This window comes from Xenopus tropicalis, chromosome 4 (genome assembly GCF_000004195.4).
Source record: "Xenopus tropicalis strain Nigerian chromosome 4, UCB_Xtro_10.0, whole genome shotgun sequence".
NCBI classification, from domain to species: domain Eukaryota; kingdom Metazoa; phylum Chordata; class Amphibia; order Anura; family Pipidae; genus Xenopus; species Xenopus tropicalis.
In genome coordinates, this window is record NC_030680.2 from 2,810,850 (window position 1) to 2,838,363 (window position 27,514).

The following is a 27,514-nucleotide window of genomic DNA, read 5'->3' on the forward strand; positions in this document are numbered from 1 at the left end:
AGCGGGAATGTAGCTCATCCAATCGGCGAATCAAATCCGCTAGATTGGCCACATGGTGCTTATTTGTACCCCGCGCAGGAAGGTAACCAGGCCCAGTCGGCACGCGCGGGGTTAATAAGGGTTAACCCTCTGATGTCAGAAATACAAACACATTGGGCACATTTGCCCCGTGGGCAGCAACCGAGCAGCGATTGGCTGGTTTTTCAGCCGGCTGCAGGTAGAATAATGAATGCAAGAATTTGATTGGTCGCCATAGGTTACTGCCCATGGGCAAATAAATGACCCCCACAGTATGTGGCCCCCAAGAGCTGACAGTCTATGTTATTCTCCTGTGTGTTCAGAGAAGGGGGGCTGACAGAGGGACGACATTCCGGGACCCTCAGCAGGCAGTGAGCCCACCTTGCCCAGGGCCAATCAGATTTCCCCTTCTATCAATTAACCATTAGATGACTGATATCTTAGTGTTACTGATTGTAGTGATGCAGGGAAGTCCCTCCCACGGCCCCTGATCTACCCAACCAATATCTGGCCTAAACTTGGCCAATAGGATTAGGGGCCTAGTTGGCTTGTTAACACCCGCCATTTTAATTCAGCTGCTTGGCCCTAGGGCCAACTGATCACATTAACCCAATATCGCCCATGGCGGGATAAGATCTGCCTGTTACATGACCTCACAACCTTTACGCCCACCTTTAGTGCATTATATCCCCTCCCACAAGGGGAAGGTGCTCCTGGGCTTTTGTTGCAGGGCTACTGTACAGGAAACACAAATGTGCTAATCTGCCCCCTCTCACTGTCTGTCTCTCACCCCTCTCACTGTCTGTCTCTCACCCCTCTCACTGTCTGTCTCTCACCCCTCTCACTGTCTGTCTCTCACCCCTCTCACTGTCTGTCTCTCACCCCTCTCACTGTCTGTCTCTCACCCCTCTCACTGTCTGTCTCTCACCCCTCTCACTGTCTGTCTCTCACCCCTCTCACTGTCTGTCTCTCACCCCTCTCACTGTCTGTCTCTCACCCCTCTCACTGTCTGTCTCTCACCCCTCTCACTGTCTGTCTCTCACCCCTCTCACTGTCTGTCTCTCACCCCTCTCACTGTCTGTCTTCACCCTCTCACTGTCTGCTCTCACCCCTCTTCACTGTCTGTCTCTCACCCTCTCACTGTCTGTCTCGTCTACCCCCTCTCACTGTCTGTCTCTCACCCCTCTCACTGTTCTGTCTCTCACCCTCTCACTGTCTGTCTCTCACCCCTCTCACTGTCTGTCCTCTCACCCTCTCACTGTCTGTTCTCACCCCTCTCACTGTCTGTCTCTCACCCCTCTCACTGTCTGTCTCTCACCCCTCTCACTGTCTGTCTCTCACCCCTCTCACTGTCTGTCTCTCACCCCTCTCACTGTCTGTCTCTCACCCCTCTCACTGTCTGTCTCTCACCCCTCTCACTGTCTGTCTCTCACCCCTCTCACTGTCTGTCTCTCACCCCTCTCACTGTCTGTCTCTCACCCCTCTCACTGTCTGTCTCTCACCCTCTCACTGTCTGTCTCTTAACCCTCTCACTGTCTGTCTCTCGCCCCTCTCACTGTCTGTCTCTCGCCCCTCTCACTGTCTGTCTTCTCGCCCCTCTCACTGTCTGTCTTCTTACCCCTCTCACTGTCTGTCTCTTAACCCTCTCACTGTCTGTCTCTCACCCCTCTCACTGTCTGTCTCTCGCCCCTCTCACTGTCTGTCTCTCACCCCTCTCACTGTCTGTCTCTCGCCCCTCTCACTGTCTGTCTCTCACCCCTCTCACTGTCTGTCTCTTGCCCCTCTCACTGTCTGTCTCTCACCCCTCTCACTGTCTGTCTCTCGCCCCTCTCACTGTCTGTCTCTCACCCCTCTCACTGTCTGTCTCTCACCCCTCTCACTGTCTGTCTCTTGCCCCTCTCACTGTCTGTCTCTCGCCCCTCTCACTGTCTGTCTCTTACCCCTCTCACTGTCTGTCTCTTAACCCTCTCACTGTCTGTCTCTCACCCCTCTCACTGTCTGTCTCTCACCCCTCTCACTGTCTGTCTCTTACCCCTCTCACTGTCTGTCTCTCGCCCCTCTCACTGTCTGTCTCTCGCCCCTCTCACTGTCTGTCTCTTACCCCACAGATCGCACGGCAACAGCAACAACTCCTGCAGCAGCAGCACAAGATCAACATCCTGCAGCAACAAATTCAGGTGGGTCCCCCGTTATTTTGTGGGTGTCACATTGTGTCCCTGGCGCTGTTGTGGTGACTTATGGGCTTATGGGAAAGGGGAGGAGCCTGAGAGGAAAATAGTACTGACTCCTCCCCATTGTCTGGCGCATCTGTTTGTTACATGGTGATTTGGGGACTTTTGGCTTTGGTGCAGGGACAGAACCAACTGGTACCCCCCAACTGTTTGGCCTTACTCCCCCCCATCCTCCCTCTTCTCCCCCCTTCTATATTTCCCCTCTCCCCCCATTTGTCTCTCTACTCCCCGAACCCCCTTTCCCTTCCCCTCTCTCCTTCTGTCTCTCATCCCCTCTCCTTTCCTTTTCTATTCCCCCCCCCAACTGTTTGGCCTTACTCCCCCCCATCCTCCCTCTTCTCCCCCTTCTATATTTCCCCTCTCCCCCCATTTGTCTCTCTACTCCCCAAACCCCCTTTCCCTTCCCCTCTCTCCTTCTGTCTCTCATCCCCTCTCCTTTCCTTTTCTATCCCCCCCCCAACTGTTTGGCCTTACTCCCCCCCATCCTCCCTCTTCTCCCCCCTTCTATATTTCCCCTCTCCCCCCATTTGTCTCTCTACTCCCCGAACCCCCTTTCCCTTCCCCTCTCTCCTTCTGTCTCTCATCCCCTCTCCTTTCCTTTTCTATTCCCCCCCCCAACTGTTTGGCCTTACTCCCCCCCATCCTCCCTCTTCTCCCCCCTTCTATATTTCCCCTCTCCCCCCATTTGTCTCTCTACTCCCTGAACCCCCTTTCCCTTCCCCTCTCCCCTTCTGTCTCTCATCCCCTCTCCTTTCCTTTTCTATTCCCCCCCCCCCAACTGTTTGGCCTTACTCCCCCCCATCCTCCCTCTTCTCCCCCCTTCTATATTTCCCCTCTCCCCCCATTTGTCTCTCTACTCCCCGAACCCCCTTTCCCTTCCCCTCTCTCCTTCTGTCTCTCATCCCCTCTCCTTTCCTTTTCTATTCCCCCCCAACTGTTTGGCCTTACTCCCCCCCATCCTCCCTCTTCTCCCCCCTTCTATATTTCCCCTCTCCCCCCATTTGTCTCTCCCCGAACCCCTTTCCCTTCCCCTCTCTCCTTCTGTCTCTCATCCCCTCTCCTTTCCTTTTCTATTCCCCCCCCAACTGTTTGGCCCTATTGGGGTACAAGGGACCCTAACCCCTCATGTGTAGAAGTTCCTGCTCAGTGAGGACAGGGCGCCATTACTGAATGAACTTGCTGTTCTGAGTGGGTTTCAGATGGTTTTGTTGAGTAGAGTTTCAGTAATTGGACATTTGGTTCCGGGGAATGGAGGGGTTCTAGGGTTCCGGAGTGGAGAACTGGATGCTTTTGACCAATGGGAGATTTCCTGATATCCCAGAGCCCGTGTGTGACCCCCTCCCTGTGTAGAACACATGGTACATAGTACATAGAGCCGTAGACATGTTGGGAGTTGGAGTTCAGGAGGGTCTCCGGCTGGACATCCCCAATATTGTGCAATCATTTACCCCTCGGGCACCTACCCCAGACTTCCTTCCTCCTGGTGGGGCTTCCATAGAAACCATATGGGTGTCACTTTGTAGGAAATGGTTTGGGGGATCCCCAAGTTAGTTGGAACTGGAAGTCAGAATGTGCCCCACCCCTCACTATTGCCCCCCATTGTGCCCCCCAATATAGAGTCCTGCCCCGGGGTTCCAGCTGGAGGGCAGAGTACGAGGCTGTCAGACCGGGAATAGCGCGGCGTCACCTCCGCTCTATGGTAGTAATTACGGACTATTCACTAGCCAGGCATTTCCATAGCAACCACCCTCATACGGCTAATGCTGCCTGGGTTCTCTTACACGGATTAGACTAAAAATAATAGCAATCACCCATTGGCATCGCTGTAATGTAAAGCTGGAACAACTCCCACCCCACGGCTCTACTCCCGGAGCCCCACAGGGACTCGTTCCACTTAATGGGGGGGGGGGGGGGCTGCAACCAACACTGAAGCAGGTCTTGGTTTTATGGTGGGACTGAGATATGGCACCCCCATATGCAGAGGGGGAGAAAGGTTTCATTTTGTGGTTGGACTTGGAACCATCTATATGTAATGTAGGGGGGTCTTGGTCCTTTAGGCTGCGTCTTGTGATCTCCTTTAGAAGGGTCTCTATGGGCACCTTCCATCTATAGTGTAGGGGGTCTGCACAGGCAAAGCTGTTGCCTCCTAAATTAGCCCCCCTAAACATTTTCCCTTTGGAAATAAAGTCCAATCTTCCCATTTTATCCAAGAGTGGGTGTGGCCCCCATACTGTACTGTCTAAGGGAAGCACTATGGCACCTCCTACCCATATGTATAAATACAAATATACAGAGAAGGAATGTTCTGAGCACACAATAAGCTGTACCCCCATACTGTACTGTCTAAGGGAAACACTATGGCACCCCCTACCCATATGTATAAATACAAATATACAGAGAGGGAATGTTCTGGGCACACAATAAGCTGTACCCGCATACTGTACTGTCTAAGGGAAACACTATGGCACCCCCCCCATATGTATAAATACAAATATACAGAGAAGGAATGTTCTGGGCACACAATAAGCTGTACCCCCATACTGTACTGTCTATGGGAAACACTATGGCACCTCCTACCCATATGTATAAATACAAATATACAGAGAAGGAATGTTCTGGGCACACAATAAGCTGTACCCCCATACTGTACTGTCTAAGGGAAACACTATGGCACCTCCTACCCATATGTATAAATACAAATATACAGAGAAGGAATGTTCTGGGCACACAATAAGCTGTACCCCCATACTGTACTGTCTAAGGGAAACACTATGGCACCCCCTACCCATATGTATAAATACAAATATACAGAGAGGGAATGTTCTGGGCACACAATAATTCTAAAGGGAAAATAATCCACAATAAAGAGAGTGTGCGAGACAGACTTGGCTCTTACAGAGAGTCACTGAGGCTTCTCCTTTCTGCGTGTGATTAAGCACTAGAGAGTCGAGTGCTCTGGGAGCGGAATAAGGGCTGTCTCCTTATGTGAAGAGCATGTCGAAAGATCAGGAATAATTACATTGCACATTAGCCTCCGTGTCCTGCCCGACCTGCTTAATTAATTTTTTTTTTTCCTTGCCGGGATAATAATAGTCGGAATATATTTAAAGATATGCCTCATCATTAAGTATCTAATTGACCTCTAACGTTAAGAGCCGGACTCTCCGTTTATTGCTCGTTGGGGTTTTATCCTTCGCTCGGCTCAGAAGGACGAGCGCTCAGACTCCTGAGGGAGACAGTTTGCTCTCACCTGATTGGCTGCCTTTGTAAATTGAGTCTAACGTTAGTGGTCGAGTGGGTACTGTATGGGGGCGGGTACGTGGCTGGCAAGGGGGTATTTGTAGGCCGGTGTACTTGGCCACTGTCTATAACATGGGATGAAGGAAATAAAAATTTACAAAAAATTATGCGACTGTCTGAAAGTCCACGCCCATTTTTTTTAAAAATTTTTAATTAGCAATAAAAGTGTCATAGGAAACAGGATCAGTGGCCCTTACGTGGTTTCATGACCCATTTACAGCACTGCTGTCTGGGGAGGAGCAGAAAAAGGGTAATGAATTCAGTGGAAGGTGATACCAACGCGTTTCAACCCAAAACACCTTTGTTAGGAGCTTAGCCCTTGATGAAGACCTTTTAGCTCAAAACACGTTGGGGTAGGCTTATGTATGAGTGGGGTCAGTTTATCGAGTTCCCAACACGCTTCCCACTCGTGATGCAGTAGTTAACATAGAAATGCAGTCAAAGGCAGTTTTTTTTTTACCAACCCGACGCGTTTCAAACCAAAAAACTTTTTGTAGCGATCAGAGATAGAGGAGTCAAAATGTGGAATTTCTACCGTAACATTTTCATTTTGTTTTGTCTCTGGAAAATGTTGCTGTAGAAATGTTGTTTATTAATAAATTCTGACGCATTTCGACCCAAAAGTTCTCCATTGGGGGCACCTTTATGGTCAGTATAGACTGGGGCAGATCAGTTGTACAATAATATTTTCTTGTTATACATTGATGTGCCCTGTAGACAATATTTTCTCTACTGAACATATGAGCTGTAATGATTTTTATGTTTAAAATGCGTTTCTGGGTTTCGATGCAATAATTGTCTTGGACACAAAAACGCAAAAACTCCCAACAAACATTTCCCTAACAAGTTCCAACTGATGATGATCTTTGTGGTCAAATGTGTTGGGATTTGTTATAAAAAAAACTTTTGTACAAAAAATTGTCTAGATATATTTTGTAGTTCCGTGTCTAAAATTTAACTGTATTCAACTTATGGGTGGTGGCGATTTTTGTGTTTGAAATGCGTTTCTTCCTTTGGTGAAATAACTGTCCTGGTTGTAGAAGAAAGTAGAAGTGCAGACAGTGTTATTGTCAATAAAAACTTTTTGGATATTTTATGTTATAAAAAATTAAGTGCCCTGTGAACATTTTTTTCTGTACGTAAGCTTTTGGCTGGTATTGATTTTTATGTTTAAAATGCGTTTCTGGTTTTGGTACAATCATTTTCTTGGAAACAGAGACAGAGTCGGGAGAATTCTCTAGTAGAAATGTATTTTATAATGGATCCAAACGCGTTTCAACCTAAAGAGGAATTCCACAGTAAGGAATATTGTCATAGAAGAATGCTGAACATCTTATCCCAATACATTTCAGCAAACGGAATTTTCTTTTTGAATTGTGCTTCCATAGTTTAGTTTAGATACAATATTGTCTCAGATTTGATCAAGGAAATGTTATTGTAGAAAAAAAAATACTTTATGTTATCACAATGCATTTCAATCTAAAATTCAGAGACAAAGACCTTTTATGGCGAAATGCGTTGAGATATAGGGATACAATATTCTTCTGTAAAAAGTTGTATTTGGAGCTTTGGTTTGATAATTATCTTGGATGGAGGAACAAAGTCAGGAAAATTGTTTGGTCTAAAAAGGTTTAATGCTGCCAAGGAGTTTTTAAGGTTAAAATGCGTTTGAATATTTTATAAAAAATATATACAATATTTTCTGCTTGGGGTGTCATTGAGTTTTGTGTTTGAAATGCGTTTTGGTTCAATAATTGTCTTGGAAACAGTTTGGAAAATTATATTGTAGAAAAGTATTTTTAGCATCAAATTCCAACGCATTTCAACCTTGCTGTGATGTGTTGGTAAAATATGTTTCTAAAAAAACATTTTCTTGACTCATTTTGAGCGCCAGGTATAGAACATTTTGTGAGTGTTATTGAGATCTGTGATCAGTTGTGCAATTTTGCTCAATAATGGGAACACAAACAAAAAACTTTTATCTTGGAAATTTTTTTTCCATCAATTCCAAAAACATTTCAACTGTGTTGGAATTTGTTGGATTTTTTTTTTCTACACTTATACTTATTATCTTCTTCATATATTTGGAGTGTCATGCATAGAATTTTTTCTGATGGGTGGTATTGTATCCCTATGCATTTTAATGGAAAAGGTCTTTGTAAGAATTCCCCTTACAAAGATCTTTTAGTTCGAAATGCGTTGAAATATGGCGTAATTTTTTTTTAAAAATTTTGTGTTTAAAATGCACTTCCAGAGTGCGATGGAATAATTGTCTTAGACACAGGGACATGGTCAGAAATCTTTTTATAATATATTTGACCACAATTAGACCTGAAAGTTCTTGGTCAGGGGCTCGAAACGCGTCGGGATGTGTTAGAATTTTATTTTTCTACAATAATATTTCCTTGCTGTTTTTTGGAGGGCAGTTAGTGGAGTTTATCTATAATCAGGTTAGGGGTGGCGTCTGGAAACACCCACCGAGTGAGCACCTGCTATATGTTTGTGGTTGCTACATTTCGAACTTAAAGACAAAGATCTTTTAGTTCGAAATGCGTTGAAATATGCTGCAAAACATTTTTTGTCTATTTTGAGTTTAAAATGCAGTAATTGTCTCAGACTCAGGGACACCGTCAGAAATCTTTTTACAACGTATTTGACCATAATTAGACCTGAAAGTTCTTGGTCAGGGGCTCAATGAAGAGTGAAACGCGTTGGGATATGTGAATTTTATTTTTCTACAATAATATTTCCTTGCTGTATTTTGGAGCGCAGTTAGTGGAGTTTATCTATAATCAGGTTAGGGGTGCTGTCTGGAAACACCCACAGAGCGAGCACCCATTATATGTTTGTGGGTGCTACATTTCAAACTAAAAGACAAAGATCTTGAGTGGGATGGAATAATTGTCTTAGACACAGGGACATGGTCAGAAATCTTTTTATAATATATTTGTCCACAATTAGACCTGAAAGTTCTTGGTCAGGGGCTCGAAACGCGTCGGAATTTTATTTTTCTAAAATATTATTGCATCTGGAAACACCCGCCGAGTGAGCACCCATTATATGTTTGTGGGTGCTATATTTCTAACTAAAAGACAAAGATCTTTTAGTTCAAAATGCGTTGAAATATGTTGTAAAAATGTTTTTGTCTATTTTGAGTTTGAAAAGCAGTAATTGTCTCAGACTCAGGGACACCGTCAGAAATCTTTTTGCAACATATTTGACCACAAGTAGACGGGAAAGTTCTTGGTCAGGGGCTCAAAACGCGTCGGGATATGTTGGAATTTTATTTTTCTACAGTAATATTTCTTTGCTGTATTTTGGAGCGCAGTTAGTGGAATTTATCTATAATCAGGTTAGGGGTGGCGTCTGGAAACACCCACAGAGCGAGCACCTGTTATATGTTCGTAGTTGCTACATTTCGAACTAAAAGACAAAGATCTTTTAGTTCGAAATGCGTTGAAATATGCTGTAAAAAATTTTTTGTCTGTTTTGAGTTTAAAATGCAGTAATTGTCTCAGACACAGGGACACCGTCAGAAATCTTTTTGCAACATATTTGACCACAATTAGACCTGAAAGTTCTTGGTCAGGGCCTCGATGAAGAGTGAAACGTGTAGGGCTATGTTAGAATTTTATTTTTCTACAATAATATTTCCTTGCTGTATTTTGTAGCGCAGTTAGTGGAGTTTATCTATAATCAGGTTAGGGGTGGCATCTGGAAACACCCACAGAGCGAGCACCCATTATATGTTTGTGGGTGCTACATTTCGAACTAAAAGACAAAGATCTTTTAGTTCGAAATGCGTTGAAATATGCTGTAAATTTTTTTTTTGGTCTATTTTGAGTTTAAAATGCAGTAATTGTCTCAGACTCAGGGACACCGTCAGAAATCGTTTTGCAACATATTTGACCACAATTAGACCTGAAAGTTCTTGGTCAGGGGCTCAAAACGCGTCGGGATATGTTGGAATTTTATTTTTCTACAATAATATTTCTTTGCTGTATTTTGGAGTGGAGTGTATCTATAATCAGGCTAGGGGTGGCGTCTGGAAAGATCCGCAGAGTGAGCACCCATTATATGTTTGTGGGTGCTACATTTTGAACTAGAAGACAAAGATCTTTTAGTTCGAAATGCGTTTGGGGGGGGGGCATCTGGAAACAGAACAAGCACCCGTTATACAGTATATTTGTGGGTGCTACAGGGACACCCCAAACTCGTTTGTATCCGAGTCAACAATGGTTGTATTTAAGCCCATTCATTCGTTGCCACTCTCTCTCCCCGTGCGCTCACGCGTTTCCAGCCCAGTAGATGTTTATTCTCGCCGCGGATTTACACGCCCCGCTTATTTCAAACAATCCTGGGACTTAAACTTACATGAAAGAAATGTACATTTAGAAAAGCGCCCGGGGCCCTCGCCGAATCTTCAAATATTTTGTAACTGTATCTGTATGGAAATTTGTTTTGCCGTCTCTTCCCCCTTCTCGTTGCCTCGGGGCAGCTCCTTGTCAGCTCTTTGGTCGCGAGCAGAAGGGGGAAATGCAAATCTAATACTGTTAGTTATCTAATCTAATTAGCCGCCTCTCGTTTGCCTGACGAGGGGATTAAAAGCGGGGCGTCGCGGCCCCCAAACCGTGCGTTTGTCGCGGGGCCCTCACTGCTCCGTACGTAAATAATGGAAAATAATGATTTATTTATGTAGAACTCCCAGAATTCCGACCCGAGCGCTGGATTAGACCTAAAAAAAACATTTACTCGCAGTAATTGGCAAAGAGCAACTTTTTTTTTTTTTTTTTTTCATGAAATCTAATTTTGTTTCGCAGTTGTAGCAGCGAGGCCATGGGGGAAATCTCGCGTCTCGGGGAACATTCCGAGTGGGGTTTTTATGTTTTCTTTATTAATTCCTCGGCTTGCTGATTTTTCTAGACGGGTTTGAAAGGGGTCTGTCTGGTGCTGTAACGAGGCTGGAAGGTTGGGGAGAGCGTAACTGTTTGTGAGCGGCAGAGGCGGCTACTGGAGCCCAGGTGGGAAGGGTGAGGGGCAGTGAGAGGAGCCCAACCCTACCGGAGCCCAGGTGGGAAATGGCAGTGAGAGGAACCCAACTCCCAACCATACCGGAGCCCAGGTGGGAAGGGTGAGGGGCAGTGAGAGGAGCCCAAAGCCCAACCCTACCGGAGCCCAGGTGGGAAGGGTGAGGGGCAGATGGCAGTGAGAGGAGCCCAAAGCCCAACCCTACCGGAGCCCAGGTGGGAAGGGTAAGGGGCAGTGAGAGGAGCCCAAAGCCCAACCCTACCGGAGCCCAGGTGGGAAGGGTGAGGGGCAGATGGCAGTGAGAGGAGCCCAAAGCCCAACCCTACCGGAGCCCAGGTGGGAAGGGTGAGGGGCAGATGGCAGTGAGAGGAACCCAACTCCCAACCATACCGGAGCCCAGGTGGGAAGGGTGAGGGGCAGTGAGAGGAGCCCAAAGCCCAACCCTACCGGAGCCCAGGTGGGAAGGGTGAGGGGCAGATGGCAGTGAGAGGAGCCCAAAGCCAAACCCTACCGGAGCCCAGGTGGGAAGGGTGAGGGGCAGATGGCAGTGAGAGGAGCCCAAAGCCCAACCCTACCGGAGCCCAGGTGGGAAGGGTGAGGGGCAGATGGCAGTGAGAGGAGCCCAAAGCCCAACCCTACCGGAGCCCAGGTGGGAAGGGTGAGGGGCAGATGGCAGTGAGAGGAACCCAACTCCCAACCATACCGGAGCCCAGGTGGGAAGGGTGAGGGGCAGATGGCAGTGAGAGGAGCCCAAAGCCAAACCCTACCGGAGCCCAGGTGGGAAGGGTGAGGGGCAGATGGCAGTGAGAGGAGCCCAAAGCCCAACCCTACCGGAGCCCAGGTGGGAAGGGTGAGGGGCAGATGGCAGTGAGAGGAACCCAACTCCCAACCATACCGGAGCCCAGGTGGGAAGGGTGAGGGGCAGTGAGAGGAGCCCAAAGCCCAACCCTACCGGAGCCCAGGTGGGAAGGGTGAGGGGCAGATGGCAGTGAGAGGAACCCAACTCCCAACCATACCGGAGCCCAGGTGGGAAGGGTGAGGGGCAGTGAGAGGAGCCCAAAGCCCAACCCTACCGGAGCCCAGGTGTCGCTGGCTGTTGGCTGCCCCAGGACTGCCCTGGGCACAAAGGAACCCTGGAACTGCCCTGCCAGTTATTCCACAGTTTCCCTTAGACAGCTATCTTATATTGGACATACAGAGTAACATATAAAGCATCCGATACAAGAGGTGAAGAGAGCCCTGCCCAAAAGAGCTTACACTCTACAAGGAGTAACATATAAAGCAATCAGTAACCGATACAGGAGGGGAAGAGAGCCCTGCCCAAAAGAGCTTACAATCTACAAGGAGTAACATATAAAGCAATCAGTAACCGATACAGGAGGGGAAGGGAGCCCTGCCCAAAAGAGCTTACACTCTACAAGGAGTAACATATAAAGCAATCAGTAACCGATACAGGAGGGGAAGGGAGCCCTGCCCAAAAGAGCTTACACTCTACAAGGAGTAACATATAAAGCAATCAGTAACCGATACAGGAGGGGAAGGGAGCCCTGCCCAAAAGAGCTTACACTCTACAAGGAGTAACATATAAAGCAATCAGTAACCGATACAGGAGGGGAAGGGAGCCCTGCCCAAAAGAGCTTACACTCATACCTTTCTTATACCCCTCATATCTCTCTTATACCCCTCATACCTCTCTTATACCCCTCATATCTCTCTTATACCCCTCATATCTCTCTTATACCCCTCATATCTCTCTTATACCCCTCATATCTCTCTTATACCCCTTATATCTCTCTTATACCCCTCATATCTCTCTTATACCCCTTATAGCTCTCTTATACCCCTCATATCTCTCTTATACCCCTCATATCTCTCTTATACCCCTCATATCTCTCTTATACCCCTCATATCTCTCTTATACCCCTTATATCTCTCTTATACCCCTCATATCTCTCTTATACCCCTTATAGCTCTCTTATACCCCTCATATCTCTCTTAAACCCCTCATATCTCTCTTATACCCCTTATATCTCACTTATACCCATCATATCTCTCTTATACCCCTCATACCCCACTTATACCCCTCATACCCCACTTATACCCCTCATACCCCACACATACATAATACACCTTGTACCCCTTGTAGCCCTAATACCCATTATATCCTTAATACCCCTCTAATACGATGTTCTGGGACTAAATTATTTGTATATGAATTTGCCCAAATGATCAGAGAAACGTGTTGGTGAGACTGTGAGTCCGGCCTTTGCACCGCGCGTTTCGCTGGCAGATTCCCGGCTTCTCCCATAATTGGAAGCAGATCCCGGGCGGCAGCGACGCAGCTTTGAGTTTAAGAAAAACCGAATCCACTTAGGAATTTTACACCCATTAAATAAGGGAAACAAAGCGGCCGGGGGGGTCGCACCATACGGGGAGCGAGTGCCAAACCGCAACAAATAGGGGGGAATAAAAATGTAACATTGTGTCATCTCTTAACTGAGGGAGGAACCGACTGTCAGCAAAATGTACTGCAGCTTTGTACCCCCCCCCGGCCCCCCCGGCCCAGAACCCACCCAGGGAACTGTCTCATTTACTTGTCTTTCTGTCAACGCCCATCAGAACTTCTGTGGTTTTTCTACTGTCCATGTATATTGTGAGAGCAGGGCAGGCAGTAACCCTTCCAACACTTTCCCCTGTCTCTGCCCCTATATATTAGGTACCTACCTAGTGCTACCAACCCCTATTTCTGTAGGGAAATGAGAGCAGGGCAGGCAGTAACCCTTCCAACACTTTCCCCTGTCTCTGCCCCTATATATTAGGTACCTACCTAGTGCTACCAACCCCTATTTCTGTAGGGAAATGAGAGCAGAGCAGGCAGTAACCCTTCCAACACTTTCCCCTGTCTCTGTCCCTATATATTAGGTACCTACCTAGTGCTACCAACCCCTATTTCTGTAGGGAAATGAGAGCAGGGCAGGCAGTAACCCTTCCAGCACTTTCCCCTGTCTCTGCCCCTATATATTAGGTACCTACCTAGTGCTACCAACCCCTATTTCTGTAGGGAAATGAGAGCAGGGCAGGCAGTAACCCTTCCAGCACTTTCCCCTGTCTCTGCCCCTATATATTAGGTACCTACCTAGTGCTACCAACCCCTATTTCTGTAGGGAAATGAGAGCAGGGCAGGCAGTAACCCTTCCAGCACTTTCCCCTGTCTCTGCCCCTATATATTAGGTACCTACCTAGTGCTACCAACCCCTATTTCTGTAGGGAAATGAGAGCAGGGCAGGCAGTAACCCTTCCAGCACTTTCCCCTGTCTCTGCCCCTATATATTAGGTACCTACCTAGTGCTACCAACCCCTATTTCTGTAGGGAAATGAGAGCAGGGCAGGCAGTAACCCTTCCAACCCTTCCCCTGTCTCTGCCCCTATATATTAGGTACCTACCTAGTGCTACCAACCCCTATTTCTGTAGGGAAATGAGAGCAGGGCAGGCAGTAACCCTTCCAACACTTTCCCCTGTCTCTGCCCCTATATATTAGGTACCTACCTAGTGCTACCAACCCCTATTTCTGTAGGGAATGAGAGCAGAGTGGGCAGTAACTGGTTACACAATAAGAGGGAATTATGGGAAGACACAATTTAAAGGTTTGTGGGACAGAGGATTAAAGGCCAAGTATAGTTTGAGGGAAGGTTTATTACTATGGCAGTTCCTGTATATATTCTGACTCCCGGTCCCTACTGGGGGGGGACAGGGCGGTTGCTACGTTGGGGTCACACGTATAAAAGAGAAAAGACAAAGGCGCCACATAAGGAAAAGTGACAGTTGGGTGAGATGTGAGTGTGAGGCAGTTGCTATATGTACATCCCATAACATCGTCCCCCCCGTCCCTATGGAAACCAAACCCAGTGAAAGTTTGAGCCCCATAAATTTCATCTGAGTCGTTAAGAACATTTAAATTAAAGGGGAACTAAATTACTATCTATATCTATATTACTGATATTTCCGTATATCTGGATATATCTAGAATCTGCCCCTGGGTAACTGAGCTGCCCGACTGAACCCCCAGAGAGTAGAACAGTTCAGAATCTGCCCCGGGGTAACTGGGCTGCCCCATTGAACCCCCAGAGAGTAGAACAGTTCAGAATCTGCCCCTGGGTAACTGAGCTGCCCGACTGAATCCCCAGATAGTAGAACAGTTCAGAATCTGCCCCTGGGTAACTGGGCTGCCCGACTGAATCCCCAGATAGTAGAACAGTTCAGAATCTGCCCCTGGGTAACTGCCCGACTGAACCCCCAGAGAGTAGAACAGTTCAGAATCTGCCCCTGGGTAACTGGGCTGCCCCATTGAACCCCCAGAGAGTAGAACAGTTCAGAATCTGCCCCTGGGTAACTGGGCTGCCCGACTGAACCCCCAGAGAGTAGAACAGTTCAGAATCTGCCCCTGGGTAACTGGGCTGCCCCATTGAACCCCCAGAGAGTAGAACAGTTCAGAATCTGCCCCGGGGTAACTGGGCTGCCCGACTGAACCCCCAGAGAGTAGAACAGTTCAGAATCTGCCCCTGGGTAACTGGGCTGCCCCATTGAACCCCCAGAGAGTAGAACAGTTCAGAATCTGCCCCTGGGTAACTGAGCTGCCCGACTGAACCCCCAGAGAGTAGAACAGTTCAGAATCTGCCCCTGGGTAACTGAGCTGCCCGACTGAACCCCCAGAGAGTAGAACAGTTCAGAATCTGCCCCTGGGTAACTGGGCTGCCCCATTGAACCCCCAGAGAGTAGAACAGTTCAGAATCTGCCCCTGGGTAACTGGGCTGCCCGACTGAACCCCCAGAGAGTAGAACAGTTCAGAATCTGCCCCTGGGTAACTGGGCTGCCCCATTGAACCCCCAGAGAGTAGAACAGTTCAGAATCTGCCCCGGGGTAACTGAGCTGCCCGACTGAATCCCCAGATAGTAGAACAGTTCAGAATCTGCCCCTGGGTAACTGAGCTGCCCAACTGAACCCCCAGAGAAACAATGGAATTGAAATACGTGTTTGGAAGTTGAACCAATAACCAATAACGGCTGAAGGTGCTGCCCTTTGGTTTTTGGGGTGCAACTCCCTGCACCCTGCGACGATTGGATACAACACAGCGGCAGCAGCGCATTCCCCTGAATGAGGGAATCTCCCCGCGTTCTACTGAGTCGGAACTGCCCGTGCGTTTGGCTTCAGCCGCCCCTGCCGTCTCCATTCATCATTCTCCATTTAATTGTAAAAACCTGCTGAAACCCTAATTCCCCTGTATGAAAATAAGCAGTAGCCCCCGGCCGGGCGGAGGGAGGCTTTGAAGCCGGGCGGCTACTGAGTCCATTAAGCAGAGCCGGAGGGATGATTTATTGGGCGTTATACGCAGTCTGCAGAGGGGAAACATCACTAAGTGAATGAGCGCCCCCCGGGGACAGACCTTTCCTCCCCTCCGTTTGACTGCGCCGTGTCTTCTAATGGGGCCCTTAATTCCTCTCATATGCGCTCAGTCCCAGGGCCCCGGCCAGCGGGGGCAGAACCTGCCCATAATGTACCCCCTACTGTAAATGATAAGGATATTAGCAGTCACTGAGGGGTTCTGTGCCCATATAAAGGCACAAGGCTGCAGGCTGAGTTATACAGGGAACTCTGAGTATCACTCATGTATTATAAGGGATACTGTACCCCCTACTGTAAATGATAAGGATATTAGCAGTCACTGAGGGGTTCTGTGCCCCCCATATAAAGGCACAAGGCTGCAGGCTGAGTTATACAGGGAACTCTGAGTATCACTCATGTATTATAAGGGGTAATGTACCCCCTACTGTAAATGATAAGGATATTAGCAGTCACTGAGGGGTTCTGTGCCCCCCATATAAAGGCACAAGGCTGCAGGCTGAGTTATACAGGGAACTCTGAGTATCACTCATGTATTATAAGGGATAATGTACCCCCTACTGTAAATGATAAGGATATTAGCAGTCACTGAGGGGTTCTGTGCCCCCCATATAAAGGCACAAGGCTGCAGGCTGAGTTATACAGGGAACTCTGAGTATCACTCATGTATTATAAGGGATACTGTACCCCCTACTGTAAATGATAAGGATATTAGCAGTCACTGAGGGGTTCTGTGCCCCCCATATAAAGGCACAAGGCTGCAGGCTGAGTTATACAGGGAACTCTGAGTATCACTCATGTATTATAAGGGATACTGTACCCCCTACTGTAAATGATAAGGATATTAGCAGTCACTGAGGGGTTCTGTGCCCCCCATATAAAGGCACAAGGCTGCAGGCTGAGTTATACAGGGAACTCTGAGTATCACTCATGTATTATAAGGGATACTGTACCCCCTACTGTAAATGATAAGGATATTAGCAGTCACTGAGGGGTTCTGTGCCCCCCATATAAAGGCACAAGGCTGCAGGCTGAGTTATACAGGGAACTCTGAGTATCACTCATGTATTATAAGGGATAATGTACCCCCTACTGTAAATGATAAGGATATTAGCAGTCACTGAGGGGTTCTGTGCCCCCCATATAAAGGCACAAGGCTGCAGGCTGAGTTATACAGGGAACTCCGAGTATCACTCATGTATTATAAGGGATAATGTACCCCCTACTGTAAATGATAAGGATATTAGCAGTCACTGAGGGGTTCTGTGCCCATATAAAGGCACAAGGCTGCAGGCTGAGTTATACAGGGAACTCTGAGTATCACTCATGTATTATAAGGGATAATGTACCCCCTACTGTAACTGATAAGGATATTAGCAGTCACTGAGTGCCTTACTATACACACTGCCTCACTATAATCGCAGCATTGGGCTCAGTGTATGTCTCGCTGCAGTCAGTGACGGCACAATGGGGGGGCCGGGGGTCTCGCTCCTGCTGCGCCTGTTTGATTTCATCGACATACAAAATAAACTTGTGTTACTCTAAAAACAAACGCACTTCCCCGTGTCAGCGCCGCGGCTTTGTTAGCAGAACCATTAGCAGCCGCTCAGCTCTTCCATCAGATAAAGTAATTACAGTTTATGTCTGTGGCTTTTTCACGCTGCGTTTGTTAAGAACAGGGTCTCACATCATTTATTCCTTCTTATGGCGGAATCAGATCTACGGCTCATCCTGACTGCCGGCAGCGGGGGGTTACTGCTCCTTCCCTCGTACCCCCCGGGGGGGGGGGGAATTCTGCAGGGAATCTTGGGTTTTGTCACCAACCAATAACCTTCTCTCCTATGGGCTGTCTGTCTGTCTGTCTGTCTGGGGGTGGGGGGGTCTGACAAATGTTCTGTTATGCGCTGGGTCCATAGAACTGTCCCCCCCAACTGTTTGGCCTTACTCCCCCCCCATCCTCCCTCTTCTCCCCCTTCTATATTTCCCCTCTCCCCCCATTTGTCTCTCTACTCCCCGAACCCCCTTTCCCTTCCCCTCTCTCCTTCTGTCTCTCATCCCCTCTCCTTTCCTTTTCTATTCCCCCCCCCAACTGTTTGGCCTTACTCCCCCCCATCCTCCCTCTTCTCCCCCCTTCTATATTTCCCCTCTCCCCCCATTTGTCTCTCTACCCCCCGAACCCCCTTTCCCTTCCCCTCTCTCCTTCTGTCTCTCATCCCCTCTCCTTTCCTTTTCTATTCCCCCCCCCCAACTGTTTGGCCTTACTCCCCCCCATCCTCCCTCTTCTCCCCCCTTCTATATTTCCCCTCTCCCCCCATTTGTCTCTCTACCCCCCGAACCCCCTTTCCCTTCCCCTCTCTCCTTCTGTCTCTCATCCCCTCTCCTTTCCTTTTCTATTCCCCCCCCCCAACTGTTTGGCCTTACTCCCCCCCATCCTCCCTCTTCTCCCCCCTTCTATATTTCCCCTCTCCCCCCATTTGTCTCTCTACTCCCCGAACCCCCTTTCCCTTCCCCTCTCTCCTTCTGTCTCTCATCCCCTCTCCTTTCCTTTTCTATTCCCCCCCCAACTGTTTGGCCTTACTCCCCCCCATCCTCCCTCTTCTCCCCCCTTCTATATTTCCCCTCTCCCCCATTTGTCTCTCTACTCCCTGAACCCCCTTTCCCTTCCCCTCTCTCCTTCTGTCTCTCATCCCCTCTCCTTTCCTTTTCTATTCCCCCCCCCCAACTGTTTGGCCTTACTCCCCCCCATCCTCCCTCTTCTCCCCCCTTCTATATTTCCCCTCTCCCCCCATTTGTCTCTCTACTCCCCGAACCCCCTTTCCCTTCCCCTCTCTCCTTCTGTCTCTCATCCCCTCTCCTTTCCTTTTCTATTCCCCCCCAACTGTTTGGCCTTACTCCCCCCCCATCCTCCCTCTTCTCTCCCCTCTATATTCTTCATTCTCCCCCCCAACCTGTACAATATTCTGTTTTCAAAAATGAGATTTTTTTAGGCCATACCCAGTTACTAGTAGCCACACCCACATTCCAATGCACCCACCACCCTTGAGGGCCACAGTTAAGGACAATCTGTATGGTCTTCCTTTTCCATTAGTTAAATCTAAATTATTGGCAGTTATTCAGCAGTCGGAATGTTCCATAGACAGACTTGGAATGTTCCATAGACTTGGGGGCATTATACTAAAGGTAACGGCAGAGCAAACTGATCAACCATGAAAATCCCCATCAATTACCCCCCCCCCCACCATTAGTCCATAGATTGAATCCCGTCTTTGAAATGTTAATGTGGGCCGGTGGGACGCGCCAGGAATAAGGTATTAGATACCTGTGGTTTCTCTGGATACTAAGAACATTGTGCGGCCGCGGAACAATCCGCCGTTTCCAGGGAAGAGAAAACATTTGTGTTCTTTGCACCTATTTATAAATGGCCGAGAGGAACTATTTGGAGGCAACAAGAGAAGCCTCTGTGTCGGCAGGAAAGGCCTCATTTGCCGTAAGAAAGAGGCGCTTTATTTTCCCAAGCAGCAACTGGGATGGTTGGGCGGATGGACTGTTCAGCCGATTGGTTAGAAATCCGCTCTCTTTGGCCAATCACATGCAAGAGAAAACAGGTTGTTATTATATGAAGCAGAACTTTATGTCCAATGGCACAAAAACCCTGGCAGTTGGGGGCTGCTGGGAGTTGTACTGATATATATTGATAATGTCCTCCCCTCCTTCTACTGTCTCATCTTTACAGTAGGACAACATGATGCCTGTAAGGCAAGATGGAGACAGTAGGGCAAGATGGAGACAGTAGGGCAAGATGGAGACAGTAGGGCAAGATGGAGACAGTAGGGCAAGATGGAGACAGTAGGGCAAGATGGAGACAGTAGGGCAAGATGGAGACAGTAGGGCAAGATGGAGACAGTAGGGCAAGATGGAGACAGTAGGGCAAGATGGAAACAGTAGGGCAAGATGGAGACAGTAGGGCAAGATGGAGACAGTAGGGCAAGATGGGAGACAGTAGGGGCAAGATGGAGACAGTAGGGCAAGATGAAGACAGTAGGGCAAGATGGAGACAGTAGGGCAAGATGGAGACAGTAGGGCAAGATGGAGACAGTAGGGCAAGATGGAGACATTAGGCCAAGATGGAGACAGTAGGGCAAGATGAAGACAGTAGGGCAAGATGGAGACAGTAGGGCAAGATGGAGACAGTAGGGCAAGATGGAGACAGTAGGGCAAGATGGAGACAGTAGGGCAAGATGGAGACAGTAGGGCAAGATGGAGACAGTAGGGCAAGACGGAGACAGTAGGGCAAGACGGAGACAGTAGGGCAAGATGAGACAGTAGGGCAAGATGGGGACAGTTGGGCAAGATGGAGACAGTAGGGCAAGATGGAGACAGTAGGACAAAATGGAGACAGTAGGGCAAGACGGAGACAGTAGGGCAAGATGGAGACAGTAGGGCAAGATGGAGACAGTAGGGCAAGATGGAGACGGTAGGACAAGATGGAGATGGAAGGGCAAGATGGAGACAGTAGGGCAAGATGGAGATGGAAGGGCAAGATGGAGATGGAAGGGCAAGATGGAGACAGAGGGCAAGATGGAGATGGAAGGGCAAGATGGAGACAGTAGGGCAAGATGGGGACAGTAGGGCAAGATGGAGACAGTAGGGCAAGATGGAGACAGTAGGACAAGATGGGGACAGTAGGGCAAGATGGGGACAGTAGGGCAAGATGGAGACAGTAGGACAAGACGGAGACAGTAGGGCAAGATGGAGACAGTAGGGCAAGATGGAGACAGTAGGGCAAGATGGAGATGGAAGGGCAAGATGGAGACAGTAGGGCAAGATGGAGATGGAAGGGCAAGATGGAGATGGAAGGGCAAGACTGAGACTGTATATTATATAACAAGGGGGCCACTGCAAACTCTTTCCCCCCAGTCCCACAGTAATCTGAGAGACACCGTGCAAGGTTTCAGGGAGTTGCACATGAAGAGTTTGATTTAATTAAAGTGATTCCCCCCCTTTTGCCCCATTAATGCCCCCCCCCCGGTTCCTTTATAGCAAATGAACAGTTAAAGGGTAAATAGTTGGCTCCTCGGTGCGTCGGCTGCAGATAAAGGAAGCGCTGACCCCACTCATTAGCCCTTTGATTTAATATATTAGACAGTAGGGCAAGATGGAGACAGTAGGGCAAGATGAAGACAGTAGGGCAAGATGGAGACAGTAGGGCAAGATGGAGACAGTAGGGCAAGATGGAGACAGTAGGGCAAGATGGACAGTAGGGCAAGATGGAGACAGGGCAAGATGGAGACAGTAGGGGCAAGATGGAGACAGTAGGGCAAGATGGAGACAGTAGGGCAAGATGGAACAGTAGGGCAAGATGGAGGACAGTAGGGCAAGATGGAGACAGTAGGGCAAGATGGAGACAGTAGGGCAAGATGGAGACAGTAGGGCAAGATGGAGACAGTAGGGCAAGATGGAGACAGTAGGGCAAGATGGAGACAGTAGGGCAAGATGGAGACAGTAGGGCAAGATGGAGACATTAGGGCAAGATGGAGACAGTAGGGCAAGATGAAGACAGTAGGGCAAGATGGAGACAGTAGGGCAAGATGGAGACAGTAGGGCAAGATGGAGACAGTAGGGCAAGATGGAGACAGTAGGGCAAGATGGAGACAGTAGGGGCAAGATGGAGACAGTAGGGCAAGACGGAGACAGTAGGGCAAGACGGAGACAGTAGGGCAAGATGAGACAGTAGGGCAAGATGGGGACAGTTGGGCAAGATGGAGACAGTAGGGCAAGATGGAGACAGTAGGGCAAAATGGAGACAGTAGGGCAAGACGGAGACAGTAGGCAAGATGGGAGACAGTAGGGCAAGATGGAGACGTAGGGCAAGATGGGAGACGTAGGACAAGATGGAGATGGAAGGGCAAGATGGAGACAGTAGGGCAAGATGGAGATGGAAGGGCAAGATGGAGATGGAAGGGCAAGATGGAGACAGTAGGGCAAGATGGAGATGGAAGGGCAAGATGGAGACAGTAGGGCAAGATGGGGACAGTAGGGCAAGATGGAGACAGTAGGACAAGACGGAGACAGTAGGGCAAGATGGAGACAGTAGGGCAAGATGGAGACAGTAGGGCAAGATGGAGATGGAAGGGCAAGATGGAGACAGTAGGGCAAGATGGAGATGGAAGGGCAAGATGGAGATGGAAGGGCAAGACTGAGACTGTATATTATATAACAAGGGGGCCACTGCAAACTCTTTCCCCCCAGTCCCACAGTAATCTGAGAGACACCGTGCAAGGTTTCAGGGAGTTGCACATGAAGAGTTTGATTTAATTAAAGTGATTCCCCCCCTTTTGCCCCATTAATGCCCCCCCCCCCCGGTTCCTTTATAGCAAATGAACAGTTAAAGGGTAAATAGTTGGCTCCTCGGTGCGTCGGCTGCAGATAAAGGAAGCGCTGACCCCACTCATTAGCCCTTTGATTTAATATATTGACAGTCGGGGGCGAATCATTCCGTTTAGTGTCTGGCGCTCGGCGAGGATCAATTTAATTAGAAATAAAATGTGACTGGGGGTGTCGGGCGCGGCGAGAAGTGCTGACGGCCCATAAAGCCCAACGCCATCGGAACAATAAAGCCATCGACGTCTGCTCGAAAGTTAATGATGCGCAAAAAAACGGCTTAATATTGGCGGCTCAGCAGGGCCCCACGGGGGGGGGGGGCATTAAGCTAAGTGCAAGGGGTGGGGGGGCATCCCAGGGGGCACATTTAGGGACCCTACCAGCCATGAGAAGATCTAAATTATAACCAGAGCCCTGTATGCCAGCCAGTTGGCCCCCATTGGCCCCATTAGTCCTCCCATGGCACCCCCTCTGGCCCGGCCCAGAATCGCCCCAAGCCAGGCAGGCTGTATAGACTAATAGCAGCCCTCGGTAGGACCCTGGAAGGCCCCCGGTCAGCCATTATCCTTGGCCCCTATCCCTGGGCCCCAGGTCTCCAAGCGAGCGGATCTTCTCCCACCTATGGGTGGGCGATATCCGGCTAATTGGGTCGTTTGGCCCCGGGGCCAAATGATTGAATTAGAATGGCGGGTATAGGTGTGAAAAATTAAAACTGCCCGATTTCAGGCCAAATGTCGGTCAGTCAGGCCCATCAATAGTGCCCATACACGGATAACTAGCACTGCCCCGTGTGTGGGCACCTTGAGTTAGCTGGGCACCAATTATTAACCCATTGATCACACTGCCAACAAGTAGAATTGGTCCCCAATGAAAAAAGACATGGTCAATGTACACATGATCTGCCCTAGCCACGCCCATTATGCCCCAAGCCCTGCCCCTATATGCAAATCACTCTTTTACATCTCTTAGGGCCTTCCCTGCCGCGGGGTCCCTGACTGCAGAATCACCTGTGCCCCCCCCCCCATGGTGGCCCTGTCTTATCTGTCGCCCCCTACTGGCTTTATTGGCAGTTACAAGTAAAGGTGGGTGGTGCTTAAGCAGGCTGGATTATGCTAATGGGCGGAGCTATAAAGTTACAGGTGGGGGGTCCAGGCCCCCAGGATTTTGAGTTTCACAGTGGGCCAGTAGCCGCCCTACTTATAGGGTTAATAAAGACTGACCCCAATGGGTTCAAAGTGCCTCCTGAGACCCAGAGCAGGAGGGCCGCCCATGCTGTAATACACCCTCTATAGAATATAGCCCCTCCCACTCTAAAGAGAGCCAATCAGTGCGACATGTAGAGAGCAGGTGGCTACATTAATTGCCCCCCCCCTCCCTTTGGCACCTGCGCAGCGCATAGTTCTGCCCCGGGGGTGGGTGGGTTTATTATTTTTGCCCCCCCAGCACTAGGCAAACTGTTTTGTCTTTGCATTGGCCACGGGCCACACAGAGGGGCCACTGGATAAACACAAAGGCGCCAGTGAGTGCGGCCGGCTAGAGAGGGGGCTCTGTGTCCCGCTGCCCAAACTCAGGCCTGTTTTTCCCCCCCTATTTTATTTTGTTTTTTTGGCTGCTTGGGCGGCGGATTCCCCACGGGGCCCCATGAATGGCCGCTCTGTCCGGCGCTGCTCCATAGACGTTCCTGTGTTCCCCTAATTATTCGCCCGTCACTGGGTTCCCACATGACATTCGAGCGGGTTTTACAGTCGTAACGCACTCACGTGCCTGCAATAAAGCCCATAGCAACAATCGCCGCTTTCTCTGCCCCACAGTGCCGCCCTTGTTGTCTGCGCCAGTCACGCCAGCTCCCGGGCAAATGCCGGCACAATGGCGCAACCGGCCCGGGAAACACTGAGAAGCCCCCCACTTATCTCCCACATTGGGGCCCCACAATGGCCTTTGTCTCCCCCCTTCCAGGGGCCAGTAGTGACCAATAGCCTGTAGTAAAGGTGTGGCCCCCAAACGTGGCACATAGGCTGGCACAGCCCTGGCGAGATCACTGGCAACTACAGTCTCTCTTTCAAACCACTCCCTGGTTACTAAGGTCATTTGGACCCTAGCAACCAGATAGCTGCCGAAACTCCAAACTGGAAAGCTGCTGAAGAAAAAGTAAAATGATTAAAAAAAGAAGACCAATTGCAAGTTACTCTCTACGTCATCACAAAAGTTAACATCCCCTTTAATAATTCAGGGAAGTTGGTCGTTCGGCCTCCAGTCAGAATCCGTGTGTGGGGTCTATAGGGGCCCATTGGGCAATGACTGTGTCAGCGTATCCAGCCCTTGCCCAGAAGGATTCACTAACCCCCCCCCAGTAGGTATCTGGCCCATGTTTAGCCAGATGTGGGTGAGGCAGCCTGCCCCAACTGCCCCCAATATGGCTGATAAGGTGCCACAGTGGTCTGGAGGGGCGGAGCTTATATTGGCCATGCATGGCCAGCCCCACCCCTTACCCTACTGTACCAGTGAGTGGCATGGAAAGGGGCAACTTGGGCAAACTGGGCAAGAGGCAAAGGGCATATCTAGTCAATGCCAGAATGAGGGGTGGGCAACATTTGTTTTGGGCACAGTTGGGGCGCCACAATAAAAGGGGGAGATATTGGCAGAGAAAGGGGCGAGTAAGCAGTGGCCTGGGGGTATGGCTGGGGCATATGGATCGAGTGGCAGCGGTGGTGCCAGGGGGTAAGCAAGCAGGGCACCGGGGCAATTAGCATCGCTTTGGGCACCAATATTACTTGGCCCATGGTGCCAGCCAATCAGCCCCGTATTATGGGTTGGGCAGCCTGGGGGCCGAAGGTCCAGGTTAGTACCCGGCACTGGCAGCGCATTAATAGGCAACTGGACTCGGACTTTCCCTGCCAGTGAGTCCATTACAGTATCAGTGGGACGCAGCCCCCCCGGCCCCACGCTTTGTTTATTAACTGAGCCCCACGCTGGGGGGATCCAATTTAATTCAGTGCGAGGCCGAGTATATCGGGGGTATAAATCTGCCCTAATGATGCCGCGGCCCAGACAGGTTTCCGCCTCTGTTTATGTCTGTTACCGATTCCCCTCATTATCCATGGGATTCCCCCCCCGGGTCCAACCACTTTACTCCACATTTCTTTCATTTTATGCCCAACACAATGTATTAGGGAGCAGCGTCAGCACCGGCACCCCCTTCCCTGCCGCCACCGCACCCCCATTTGTTATCATTACAGGAATATATTCATTATAATCGGCTGCAGCACTCACATCTGCTTAGGGGAAATAGGGCGCTGTGCCTTTAAGTATGGGCTGTAACTCTTTTCTGCCCGCAGGAATCATCGGAATCTTATTGGGGAGTTGTATCAGGAGTCAGAACCAGCAGTGCAGGGAAGGGACAGACACAGACACAGTGACAGTTACACATAACTATAAACCCAGTGAGAATGAGGGATGAATGGATATTGGGGAGTTGTATCAGGAGTCAGAACCAGCAGTGCAGGGAAGGGAAAGGGACAGACACAGTGACAGTTACACATAACTATAAACCCAGTGAGAATGAGGGATGAATGGATATTGGGGAGTTGTATCAGGAGTCAGAACCAGCAGTGCAGGGAAGGGAAAGGGACAGACACAGTGACAGTTACACATAACTATAAACCCAGTGAGAATGAGGAATGAATGGGTATTGGGGAGTTGTATCAGGAGTCAGAACCAGCAGTGCAGGGAAGGGAAAGGGACAGACACAGTGACAGTTACACATAACTATAAACCCAGTGAGAATGAGGAATGAATGGATATTGGGGAGTTGTATCAGGAGTATCAGGAGTCAGAACCAGCAGTGCAGGGAAGGGAAAGGGACAGACACAGTGACAGTTACACATAACTATAAACCCAGTGAGAATGAGGGATGAATGGATATTGGGGAGTTGTATCAGGAGTCAGAACCAGCAGTGCAGGGAAGGGAAAGGGACAGACACAGTGACAGTTACACATAACTATAAACCCAGTGAGAATGAGGAATGAATGGATATTGGGGAGTTGTATCAGGAGTCAGAACCAGCAGTGCAGGGAAGGGAAAGGGACAGACACAGTGACAGTTACACATAACTATAAACCCAGTGAGAATAAGGGATGAATGGGTATTGGGGAGTTGTATCAGGAGTCAGAACCAGCAGTGCAGGGAAGGGAAAGGGACAGACACAGTGACAGTTACACATAACTATAAACCCAGTGAGAATGAGGGATGAATGGATATTGGGGAGTTGTATCAGGAGTCAGAACCAGCAGTGCAGGGAAGGGAAAGGGACAGACACAGTGACAGTTACACATAACTATAAACCCAGTGAGAATAAGGGATGAATGGGTATTGGGGAGTTGTATCAGGAGTCAGAACCAGCAGTGCAGGGAAGGGAAAGGGACAGACACAGTGACAGTTACACATAACTATAAACCCAGTGAGAATGAGGAATGAATGGATATTGGGGAGTTGTATCAGGAGTCAGAACCAGCAGTGCAGGGAAGGGAAAGGGACAGACACAGTGACAGTTACACATAACTATAAACCCAGTGAGAATAAGGGATGAATGGGTATTGGGGAGTTGTATCAGGAGTCAGAACCAGCAGTGCAGGGAAGGGAAAGGGACAGACACAGTGACAGTTACACATAACTATAAACCCAGTGAGAATGAGGGATGAATGGATATTGGGGAGTTGTATCAGGAGTCAGAACCAGCAGTGCAGGGAAGGGAAAGGGACAGACACAGTGACAGTTACACATAACTATAAACCCAGTGAGAATGAGGGATGAATGGATATTGGGGAGTTGTATCAGGAGTCAGAACCAGCAGTGCAGAGAAGGGAAAGGGACAGACACAGTGACAGTTACACATAACTATAAACCCAGTGAGAATGAGGAATGAATGGATATTGGGGAGTTGTATCAGGAGTCAGAACCAGCAGTGCAGGGAAGGGAAAGGGACAGACACAGTGACAGTTACACATAACTATAAACCCAGTGAGAATAAGGGATGAATGGGTATTGGGGAGCTAGAATTAAATGTATTTGGGGGTTTACTTCCCCTTTAATGGCACTTGTCCCGGTGAGACGGCCCCTTTGCGCTGTTAGAGCACAGTATAAACAAACCCCGCGCTGCCG

General features: G+C 49.1%; 1 protein-coding gene across 4 annotated transcripts in view; it reads left to right on the top strand.

Moving 5' to 3' along the window:
- sox6 (SRY-box 6) overlaps nt 1-27,514 on the top strand; it is a 327,769-nt gene that overhangs the window by 224,295 nt on the left and 75,960 nt on the right. For all 4 annotated transcript variants that reach the window (XM_031899826.1, XM_031899825.1, NM_001123415.1 and 1 more), the window contains 1 exon segment: nt 2,127-2,195. In XM_031899826.1, coding sequence (XP_031755686.1) covers nt 2,127-2,195 — 69 coding nt within the window.